This window comes from Salvia splendens, chromosome 9 (assembly GCF_004379255.2).
Source record: "Salvia splendens isolate huo1 chromosome 9, SspV2, whole genome shotgun sequence".
NCBI lineage: Eukaryota > Viridiplantae > Streptophyta > Magnoliopsida > Lamiales > Lamiaceae > Salvia > Salvia splendens.
Genome location: NC_056040.1, coordinates 27,015,810 through 27,027,877, shown reverse-complemented (window position 1 = coordinate 27,027,877; position 12,068 = coordinate 27,015,810). Strand labels below are relative to the sequence as shown.

General features: G+C 41.0%; 1 protein-coding gene across 1 annotated transcript; it reads right to left on the bottom strand.

Moving 5' to 3' along the window:
- Positions 1–3,586: 3,586 nt before the first annotated feature.
- On the bottom strand, positions 3,587–7,949 carry LOC121746565 (actin-related protein 6-like). The gene is made up of 8 exons (XM_042140450.1): positions 7,119–7,949; positions 5,849–6,068; positions 5,712–5,775; positions 5,450–5,534; positions 5,280–5,330; positions 5,141–5,203; positions 4,914–5,059; positions 3,587–4,230 (listed from the first exon to the last, which is right to left on the bottom strand). Exons 1-7 carry the CDS (start codon positions 7,808–7,810, stop codon positions 4,930–4,932), a joined length of 1,305 nt encoding a protein of 434 aa, XP_041996384.1. The 5' UTR covers positions 7,811–7,949; the 3' UTR covers positions 3,587–4,230; positions 4,914–4,929.
- Between the last annotated feature and the right edge of the window lie 4,119 nt (positions 7,950–12,068).

Genomic DNA, 12,068 nt, shown 5'->3' with positions numbered 1-12,068 from the left:
AGCTCTGTGTGACCAGCCACAACAAACGTTGTGAGCGACCAGGGGCGGATCTAGTAAGCAACTAGGAGGGGCATCTGCCCCACCTCTAATTTTCTTCTCCATATATATATTGTCCATTATAAAATTTATTTCTTTTAATTCTTCACTAAATGCCCCTCCTCAAATTCTTAAATTTTCTTCATAGGTAAAATTTCCCCCTTCCCTACAAATTCCTGGCTCCGCCCCTGTGAGCAACCACGCCTCTCCTGACGATTGGGTGGATAAAAAATGTCGTGTTTAATATATAAAAAATATATAATGTTCACAATATTTCATCAGGTCCTTGTGGTGAAGTGGTCAATGTGGTAGTAATTTGTGGAGAGATCAATGTGTTAGTAGTTTGTGGAGAGTTCTCGATTTAATCCGTACAAATAAAAGTTTTGAGAAAACAAACATATAGAAAAGTAAAAAATCGGTTTTTGATTCCTGATCGAACCAATCCGACAGGTCGGTTTCAAGGTCCCACATCAGTCTAAAATGTTGGCAATTTTAAGGGGTAAACTGGACCGAACTATTTGTCGATTCACAATTGAACAGACTAGTCAAATTTTTAATACATTGTGGACTAAGAAGTGATGTCATATTCTAGTTACTAAATAACGAGGGTTTGTCACTAAATTTATTAATTAATTTTGCATTATGTACGTTATCAATCATAATATATATACACACGAGAATAATAAGAGTATGAATGAATGGATAATTTAATTGTTGAAACTCTTATTCTTGTTACATATCAACTTGGTAATGATCATGTCCCATCTATGTATTGTTGAATAATCTTCTCCTCTTATTAGGCATTTAAAAAGAGGTGAGTAGTTAATTTCTATATTGTTTCGGAACAGATCTAAGGTGATGTAGATCTCTTTATCTATCTCTTTGTTGCACATGTGGAAGTTCGATGTGCATTCTAATTCATACGTGTGGGGGAAGGTTGAAATGCTCATTCTTGTTTCTCATCAAATTGGTAATCATCATGCAATCTTTACGTTCTTGGATAACTCTTACTCTTATTAGTTCTTTAAAGGAGGTAAGTCACCTATTTCTATATTAATAGAATATGAGATCATATTTATTTAAATTGCTAGTATGAGAAAGATCTTATTATCTTCATTTAATTATTGCGATTTATTTTGATTGAGTTAGAAGCTACTACTACAACTTATTTTCTCTATACGATATAGTGCTTAAATAAAATGAGTAGTATTCATTAAGTGATAGTTAAAAAAGAATGTATTCAATTTTCATTTTGTTTTAATAATTACTCCATCCGTCCGCAAAATAATGTCCATATTCGACTAGCACCGATTTTTAAAAATGTGAAAAAAAAGTGAGCAGAAAAAGTTAATGAAAGGTGGATCCCACATTAATATACTATTAGTTTAATAATAAAATGCGAGTAAAATGAGTTGGTGAAAAGTGAGATTTATTTACCAAAAATGGAAAAAAAAGCAAAGTGGACAACATTTCACGGACATACTAAAATGGCAAAAGTGGACAATATTTCATGGACGGAAGGAGTAATTGAATTCATCAACATCGAGTATACGTCGAGTATTAGGGTATAGACCAAAATATTATGGCTTGATATGTTGTAGTTGCAATTAGGGCTGGAGAAAAATACTGAAATACCGCACTTACCTTACTGAAAATAATAGTTTTTCGGTATACCGCAATTTTTGATACGGTATGGACATATGGTACCGTAACGGTATCAATTTTCCAATACCGCGGCATACCGTGGTATACCGAATATTCGGTATATACCATAGATTCGGTATACCGAATTAAAACGAGTGCAGAAAAGTCAACGGGACTCCTAATGTGGGACAGAGGGAGTACATTATATTTAATATATTTATATATAATATAGAATTAAAAAGAAAAAATCTTCGAAAATCCTAATTTTAAATATTTTATGTATAAAATAGATTTTTTTTGCATAACGGTATTACGGTATACCGTACCGTACTTCAGTTTACCATAAAAGTGTGGTATACCGCAATAATGGTATCAAAAGTTAACCATACCGAACTTTCGGTCTACCGAAAATTCGGTATGGTACATGTATGATATTTTTTTCATATCGCAGTTTTTTATAAGGTCATACGGTATGACGTTCTCGGTAAGATATAACATACCGACCCACCCTAGTTGCAATATATGATATCGCAATCCTAAAATGGAACTCAATTTTCAATAACTAAAATCCACGTATTAGGTTGACCGCGGATTTTTATCGTTATTGAGTTTATTTCGTGAAATTTGATTTGCAATTATATACTAAAAAAGATTTTTTTGCTAGGTAGTAGCATCAGATATTATATAACAGATCCTCTGCATAAATTAATGCACACAGTCTGAAAGATGAATTATGTGATAAATTAATGCACACGGTATCATATAAAATATAAATGGGAGCTGAATAGTAATGTCATGTCACATTAATCGGTACATGACAAAATGCTCACATATCCGTCTCTCATTATAAAAACAATTTAAATTGGGTATTGTTGTTTTCAAATTTCAATCAAGATTAACTGAAAATAAAAGAAAGTGAATCAGAGTATCTGCAATGCGGTGGTATACTATCGTGGCGCATTGCAAGTGTGAAGGGAGGGAGGCCTTCTGTCACGCCTCCTGCATCTTATTACCTATTTTATTAAAAAAAAATTTGAGCAAGATAATCTTTAGTTTCAAAATTAAATTACTATTCAAAATATATCAATTACTCAACGGACTTCTATCTAATTTTTTTCATTTTTTATCATTCCATAATTTTTATACTCGTCTAAAACTATCTCATTCGACCCATAATTTATTCAACGATAAACAAATTCTCCTACCCACATTTAAATCATTATAAAAAAAATTCCCCATATGAATCTCAACAACATTTCATCCGACGGGCTAACAAGCTCATTGCGTATCTTTATCGAGTTCATCAGTACGATGCGAACCCTCCCCCAATTCCTGCGCTAAGAAATCGCCGATAAGTGCATCATGACCGAGAGCTTGCAGTGGAAAGGCCCTTCTAGGATTACTTTTTAAAAAAAAAAGTCTAATAAAAGACAACGGTATCATGAATGACGTCATTGTTGGAGATTACCCAAATCAAGTTTTCATTTCTAAACTTTGCATCTCGTTTTACATTATTTTAATTTGGAATCCAAGGAGTTTGATCGAGTATCATGGAACTCATCCGTCCTTAACCAAATAGTTAGGGAATCGATCCCTACCTTTGGATATGGAACAACCTTAAATCCTTGAACTAGTTGTTCCACTCATCGAGGAATCTATAAATTAGCGCGAGGACAGTCAATGAGCATTTACTCTTGGTAATTAAAAAAGAAAAAAGGTAAATTGGAATTCATGTTGAGAGCATCATTCCTTTGTTAATCATGTCATGTCGTGATAGGTATGATATAGTAGTAGGTACCACATGTTCTATTCCATTATACACATAGCTGCGTAATTTGACACATGCAGCATACTCCTATATTATTATATTATTGTTATCAACAGTTTAAAGGTGGGACACAAAAAATTAATATAGCAAAATCTGCTCCCTAAATTAACAGTGAGATGAGATCTCAGTAGACATTATATGGCAGTGTTAGAATAATTCAAAAACAAGATAGTCCCTAAAAATATAAACATAGGACATCTGCTCTTCTCACTACCACAACCATAATTATCTCGATATTTTGTCTCCATTTTAAGTAAGAAATCACAATCATTCTTCTACACTACAATGGTATCTCAGGTCGATTCTGTTATCATCTGTTACTCTTCAAACGAAAAAAGCGACCATGATTTTCTCTTCGACGTGAATATGGAAGAGAACCGCCATGACAAGTGAGTTGACTGATACACAACCTGTGCTGGCAGCTATATTTGTAGTCACAGAATTAACAAATGCCTCGACTCAGTGTAGAGTGTGTATTTCGTAGCCCACTAAATATCGAGAAATCCCAACCATTTCAAGGAAACACATCATTAGCCTTCATCAACATTAACAAACCTGGACTTATATAGCAGTTGTCCGACTTTATATGGTAGTTGACAGGTTTTGCCAGGGAGTTGATAGAGTGCTACAATGAATTGAATGATATTGAGCATTGTACAATTTCATTAGTAATTCCATGGAGACGTCTCCTCCATGGATTTCATTTTGTACACCTCCATAGCCTACAAAGTAGGATACGTATGATTTAAGGGTAAGAGGATACAAGAACTGTGGTTTAAACTTTGGAGTAGAGTGACCAAACATATAATCCAGACATTTAGTTCATACATCTATGTCTTGTGTTTTGCATACATGTGTACATAGCCAAGAGAATGGAAGAAAATGTGTTCAATGGAATCCTAATTGCATTGGGGACAAGTTTCAGTTTTGCACAACTCATTTGAATTTTCCAAATCGGACTTCTCTTGAAGCAACAAACCTTATTGAGCAGTTTGAAGTTTTATCCTATTCCTATCATTGGTGTCTTTCCTATGAATAAAACATGCTAAGACAAGTCAATGCAATTGGAAGGTGATTGAAAACTGAGGTTGGATAGATAAATGCTCTGGTTAGTTCTAAATCATTAAACAGACAAATTAGATATTTGAAGGTAAAGGGAACATAAATGTTCATCCCTAATGTAGACTTAGAAATTTAATAGAGCCACATATTTTGCATATCCAATCTATTTCCATTACTGAGATACTATTACTAATAACACATGTCTAATGAGTCAAGTAAGGGCATTGTTCATTTCATTATTGGTAAAATAACATGCAGTTCATACTTATATAACAGTGAAAAGTTCACTTATTTAGTCAACCAAGAGAAGGAGAGTTGCAAAGAAAAAGACTGTAGGGATAACCTTAATGATCTTTAAGCTAGTGAAAGAATCTCCTGTGACACCTAGCGGATCCCAGCTCCTCGTACTCAGCCTTGGTGACACACATTGATTCAAAATCAGGACTAGATGCTAAGAGTGACCCCCCTCTCCAAACACCTAATATTGGACTGTGGAAGAAAGGTAACATAGTATTATTAACAGTAAAACATACAAAATATATGAATAGTTCTTCGAAAAAAAGACTTCACTCTTCTTGAGTAGCGATCTTCACTTCATATTCGTTTGGGACTAATGGCCGAAGCTCCTTCTCTCTGGTAACATAACAAGCTATTAGAGTAAGTGATCATGGAGAACCATTTTTAGTCTGAGCAAACAAATGATGCTTACAATCTTTGGGCAAATCGAGGGAATAATGTGGTTCCACCAGTCAAAATGATACTACACATCATGGACAAAGAAGTATTTGGTAAAATCAGAACAATATTTTAGGTCAAACTCAAAGTATGATTATTGAGCACATAACAGGTGACAATCCAGTGGCAATCCAGAATCATTACCTCTCATATAACACAGGGTGAAGATGAGGATGACACGAATTAACTGCTCGAACAATGCATTCCGCAAGTCCTGCCTGGTTCATTCCTGAGAAACATAGTTAAAAAATGAACATCATCAATAACGTTATATCATGGTGCAGTTTGTGAAATAGAATGATGCAGATAAAAGAAACCACAAAATTATGGGGTTTTGCTACAAAACAGAGCGACCTAAATTTGAAGTATTAATGTGTAAAGACAAAATATGGACTGCAAACGCTACCCAAATCAGCTGGTCGAAATATCATCTCTGGGACGAGGAACCGCTCATTCGTCAAGGAAAATTCCTGTGGAAAGGGATAATTACTAAAAGTTTGAAAATGGACAGATTTCAAACATTATGAGGAGAGAAATCTCTACAGTATTTGTTAGGTCAGTGCTTCTTTTGTGCTGGGGGTTGTCACTACCATCCTGTAGATCGACATAATCCTTTCCTCCTTCAGGGGAAGAAGGGGCTTCATTTTCATCCAAGGCTAAGTATCGCTTTGTTTCATCAAGATCTTTCACAAATCCCTTCGTATGAGTAATGCCATCTGGAAGCACGTAACTACACCTAAAAAAATTGTTTTTTCCAGGTCTCCTGAAATTCGATTCCAAGCAAGTAAATGAAACGGTTCTCAAGTCATACACCAAAAAACTACTGCACAACCCCATCACAAAATGTCGTTCAATACCACAATATTCCTGATCATAGAAAACTTTAAAAGGGAAGATTGCATCACATGTTGTACAAGGAAATTACCTAAATATGGTAATAAATGAATTAGTGTTAACCATCAAATGGATATTATAGAAGTCCCAGTCCCAGACACACAGATAGATACCAAATATCCTTCCAGCTATAGCCCACAGTGTCAAATATGGTTAGCTTGTAATCATATTATGCTGTTAATCTGTAGCAAAACATAAACATGAATCATCCACATAATAAGTACTAGTACTCCCTCTGTCCCTTGTTAAGTGATTCATATTCCTTTTCCAAACGTCCCAAGCTAAGTGAGTCATTTCCTTTTTTGACATTCCCTCTCTTCCGGTTTCCTCATCTATCTTCCTTTATTTTTTTCACTTAACTAACAAAACCCCATTTTCTTATATTCCATGCCGAAAAAATGCCTCACTTAGTGAGGGACGGAGGGAGTACTATATTTCTTTCATGTCAAAAGGTTATTACTCAATCCGTCCCACTCAAGATGTTCACATTTCCTTTTTAGTTTGTCCCACTCACTATGTATACTTTCTATATTTAGAAATAAATCCCTCTTCTCACCTCTGTCTCCTCATTATAATATTCAATTATTTTTTTCTCTCTACTTACTCCACCTAACAACTCCTCATAAAATCTCGTGCCCCTTAAGAATGTGGACATCTTGGACGTACTTTTTATATGTTGGTGCCTTCCCTGAGTGTGATTGTTTTATTTATATCAGAATGAACTAGAGTACTGTAATGCGCCTCAGTCTACAGATTAGTGCACATTATCCACTAACCAAATAGCTACAACCATCACTTCAGATGTCAATCAAGTAATCAGATACCAGCATTAAATATCAAATCGAAATCTCCTGGAAACTAAAAACTCATGAATGTGTTGAGCAAAAGAGAGAAAAGAAAAAGAAAAAGAATAGCAGACCTTGCAATGTTGAGGTCCCTGTGGACATCAAGGGAGACAAAACAAAGCTTCTCCTTGACATCATCCATGATGAAGCTCTCATCCATCACATTCACGCTCCTGTAGCTGACCAGCTCCTTGAGGTAATTGGTGAGCGCCTTCCCGCCGAGATCCAGCCTTTTCACCCCGTAATTGAGCGTGAAATTCTGCAGCACCGGCGCGGCGTGCGTGAAGCTGAATCCGCAGTCGACGACGAGACTGCACTGCGCCTTCGACAGCAGGCCGGAGGGGCGGCGCGATGCCTCGTAGAGGTGGACGAGCGAGGGCGAGTCGGCGACGAAGAGCGCGCGGAAATTGAAGTCCTCGAAGATGATCTCGTCGACGGCGCGGCGGATGGAGGGGAGCGTGAAGAGAGGCTCGGTGAGAAGGAGGGAGGAGGCGGAGGGGTTGATTTTGAGGAGATTGGTGAAGAGGTGGGCCCAGAGGGAGGACTGGAGGTCGGGATTGATGAGGTGGCCGCGGTCCATGGGGCGGCGGAGGGTGGCGGAGGTTAGGTCTTCCGAGGGGGAGAGGAGCTGGTCGGCGAGGAGCCATTTTTTAGAGGAGGATGGGCGGGCGGTGCAGTTGGGGACCACGCAGGCGGGGTCGCGCTCGCCGCCGATGCCGGCTTTAATCAGCCCGCCGCCGTTGTCAACAACCACCACGTTAGACATTGTTGAGCCCTAAATGCCTGTAAATTTTTACTAGGGTTTAACAATATCAATCGAATATATCTCCATTGATTATTGATACGTGATTTGAGTAAAGTTGATAATCCATAAAATTGTGATGAATTGTTTGACATCTAATTAAAACATTTCATTTAGGATTTTCATAAATATGAATATCTATCTGGGGAGTGGATCCTCTGCTGCGGCCAAAACACAGCAGAGGGTGCTGTGGAATAATACGACGTAGTTTTAGTCCATATATGAGAGCATCTGTAACGCCATGGGTCGGGCCGCAAATCGTGAGTCCCGGCCCGTCCCATGCATTACACGGAAGGGCGGCACGGCTCAGGCCCGTCCCGGGGCCGCGTTCCCGGCCTGGGGAGCGTCCCGCGTCCCGGCCCGGGACGGGGTTGCACGGTGACGGGCCGCATGTCCCGCGTCCCGGCCCAGCGTTACACGCTCTTCGGGCCGGGCCGCAAATCCATTTTTTTTTAATTCGATGTCTATAAATACGAGCTTGCGTTCCATCCATTTCAATCCCGCGTTCCATTTCAATACTCTATTATACCCTTTGTTTCGGCGCCAATGGATTGGTTCAACGGCGATCAACGTGAGATGGAGGAGTTCGTTAACTCGAACAATTGGTACATACCGTCGTCGTAACCATCGCAGACACAACCTAGTCCGGGAGACGGTAGCAACGTCGACATTACATCGCCGGTCAACACCGAAGAGTTCGAGCTCAGTGAGATGGAGCCTGCTCAAGAGCGGGGAAAGGAGAAGGTCGGGGAGGAGGATGGGCCGAAGAAGTACACTCCGCACGAGACATTGTGGCTTGCGAGGAACTACATCGATGTCGCCGAGGATCCTATCATCGGCAACCAGCAGATCGGTAAGGCTTTTTGGGAGCGGATTGCGCAGAAATATAACGCTGGCCGTCCGGAAGGGTCGATCGAGCGTAGCTACGTGAAGCTGCGCAAGCATTGGGGCCGGGTCCAGGCGGATATGAGCAAGTGGAACGGAAAGTGGGCCAACGTAGTCCGTATGTGGCCGAGCGGGCACAGCGAGGCGGACCTCGTCGAGAAGGCGAAGGATGCGTTCTTCACTGACGGGAAGAAGACCTTCAAGTACTTCGAAGTTTGGAAGCTCGTCGAGAAGAGCCCGAAGTACACCAGCGGTGCCGAGCCGCGGCAACAGGTGCGGCGAAGAGAACCAAAGTTTCCGCCTCCGGAAACTACTCTTCGAGCGAAGGAGGTCCGGCGATCGACCTCAACGTGACGGACGACGATGTCTTCTGCTCCTCTCCTAGCATTCAGAGCCGCCCGATAGGAACAAAGGCGGCCAAGAGGAAAGCAAAGGGGAAGGCAGCTGCGAGCAACTCCGCTATGGTGCCACCGCCGACCAATCCGTCTCTGGATAAGATGGCCGACACTTTGTCGGAGATGAATATTACATGGCGGATGAGCCAGCTGACGGAGTTGACATCGAGGGATACATCGAAGATGTCGGACGAGGAGATCGAGTTGCACCGTGAGATGATCGCCTACCTTCACGCCCAAATGAAGAAGTAGTAGTCGTGGCCCGGGTTTCTTGTATTTCAAATTTGCTTCATCTAGTAATGTAATGTTAATTTCTAATGAACAATGCATTTTTCCGGTTTCAATTGTTTAACGAATTGCGTTTACGAGTTAAATAGGTTGGAGTTGTGAATAGTGTCATTTATTAGTTGCGGCCCGGGCCGCAACCTGCAGGGTTACAGCAGTTGGGGCCTGGGCCGCAACTGTAGAGGAATGATGACGTGGAGGGGACTTGGGGCCGGAAATGGGGACGGGGTTAATGATGCCCTGAGCTGTTTGTTTTTCTTCTTTCTACTATTTGAGGTTCTGCTTCTCTTATTATTTGTTCATTTATTTATATTTTGCCTTTATTCTCTCACTCATATAACTTGCCGATTGTCTTATCAATGAGTGGTACTATTTATTTTCCAACCAAATTGAAGAATATAGATGACTCATTATAACTGATAAGCTCATGAATTATTTACCGTATAAGCTCATGAATTACCTAATCGTGCAAAATACTATAAATAATTCTATCACTTAATTACATTCATAAATTATTTAATTATCAATAGAATTATATTTTAAATAACATAAAATTATCACATTATACAAGATTATATTGTAAATGATACTCCCTCCGTCCCTGAAGAGTATGCACTATTTCATTTTTCGTCCGTCCCCACAGAGTATGAACATTCCAATTTTGGAAACTCTCTTCTCTCTAAGGCCATCCACAATAGGAATAGCTCAGCCATAGCCTAGCCACAAACTCCTCCTGCCACATCATCAACACTAAAAATCCTCCTGCGACATCATAAATCGGGAGATCGCAGCCCTGATTCGGTCCCACCCCTTCCGGCAATCCTCCCTGGTGCATCGCCTCCCCTCCGGGCAAAACCTCTGGTAGGCTGCTGCTATCTTGCCCCACAAGTTGACGATCCTCTGGTTGTTCGAAACGAGAGGATCGTCGCAAACACTCACCCACGCCTTGGACAGCGCGACGTTCTCCGCGTCCGTCCACCTCCTCCGTACCGAGCTGTCGTCCTCACCCGGCTGTGAGGACTCGCCAACCCTCTTCCCCTTGCTTTTCTTCATTGGGGCGCCACGACCCCGCCCTGCGCCCCCCGTTTGAACGGGAGCATCCGGAACACCGAGAAGTTCTAACCCCAAGTCATCGAAAGAGAAAGTGTCAAATTGGGGCAACGGCTGCGCCTCCGTTGGGGTCGATGTGTGCGACGAACCAGTCGAAAAATCAAAACTGAGGGATAGACGTCCCCCGGCGTCCCCTGTGTCGCCGGGGATCCCCCCGTCGTCCACTGCGTCGCCGGTGCCCCCCAGCGTCCCCTGTGTCGCCTGGGATCCCCCCGTCGTCCACTGCGTCGCCGGTACCCCCCCGGGGCGTCCTTTGCGTCGCCTGTACCCCCCGGGCATCATCTGCATCCCGGGTGCCCACCCCGGCATCATCTGGGCACTGGGTGCCCACCCCGGCATCGCCGGAAACCCCCCGGCGGACTCCCCCCGGCTGGCATCCCGGACATCATCTGCTGCCACGGGTACATGTTGTAGTATGGTGGCATCTGACTCCATCCACTTCCCACGGAGACCGGGGGAGTTTGAGCTTGAGACCCGCTACTCCCTGAAGTAGGCTCGTTGTTGAGATCCATTTACCGTTGTTGATCTTGTACAGAAATTTAGATAGAGAGAGTACTCGTTAAAACAAGTGGTGCGAATGAAAATGACGTGCAAGGCGCGTATATATAGTGTTTCGAAAAAAAAAATTTCGCGCTAGGCGATCCGGACGTTGCAATAGCGCCGAGCGGATCGCCCAGCGCACCGCCTAGCGCCACGGAACCGCCGAGCACTAGGCGGTTTTTAATTCCAGAAATGACTGGGCGGTTGCAATAGATCGCCTAGCGCACCGCCTAGCGCCGGCGCTCGGCTAAGCGGTGCGCTAAGCGCTATTGTGGATGGCCTAATGAGATAGGATCAATTCTACACTAACAATACTTCAAAAACTTTCTCTATCTATCTCTCTCTTACTTTACCAATAATGCATTAAAACCCGTGTCGAACCCAAATTTCGTACTCTTTGGGGACGGATGGAGTATAAATTATAACTTAAAATTTTACACTAATGATAACATTGTACAATCTAGTGATAATCTTATTTAGGACTACTAGCATATAATACTCTCTTCGTCCATCAATACTAGGGGAGTTTTGACCTGACACGAGTTTTAATAAATGTAGTAAAAAGTTGGTTGAAAAGGTTAGGGGAAGATGGATCATACTTTTATATATTATTGCTAGTTTTATAGTAATAAAATGTGAGTGAGATGAAATTGGTGGAATGTGAGATCCATTACCAAAAGTAGTATTGAAAATTTACTAATAGTCAGAAGAAAATGGCAAAATGGGAAGTTTATTGGTGGACGGAAAAAATATATGAACTCTAAGATTAGTTAAATCGGATATCAGGATAAAATTATTTTTAACAAACTTGCGAGATTAGTCCAACATTAAGCGAAAAATTATATGTTACTCTTCAATTCATAAACATTACAATAATTTTGAATATTATGATTTTAACTCCAACTCTACGCCAATATAATAAATAATTTATGAGCTTATACAATAATAATGAGTTATATTTTATCACCACATTTTTAAGCTGAAAACAAAAAGTAGTAGCACCCTTA

Excerpts from the sequence above, each read along its gene's own strand:
- LOC121746565 (XM_042140450.1), bottom strand. The coding sequence starts at position 7,810 with ATGTCTAACGTGGTGGTTGTTGACAACGGCGGCGGGCTGATTAAAGCC. Across the intron at positions 6,069-7,118 it reads AGGGACCTCAACATTGCAAG|GAGACCTGGAAAAAACAATT; the intron begins GTCTGCTATTCT and ends ATCGAATTTCAG. Across the intron at positions 5,331-5,449 it reads CACCCTGTGTTATATGAGAG|TATCATTTTGACTGGTGGAA; the intron begins GTAATGATTCTG and ends CATGATGTGTAG.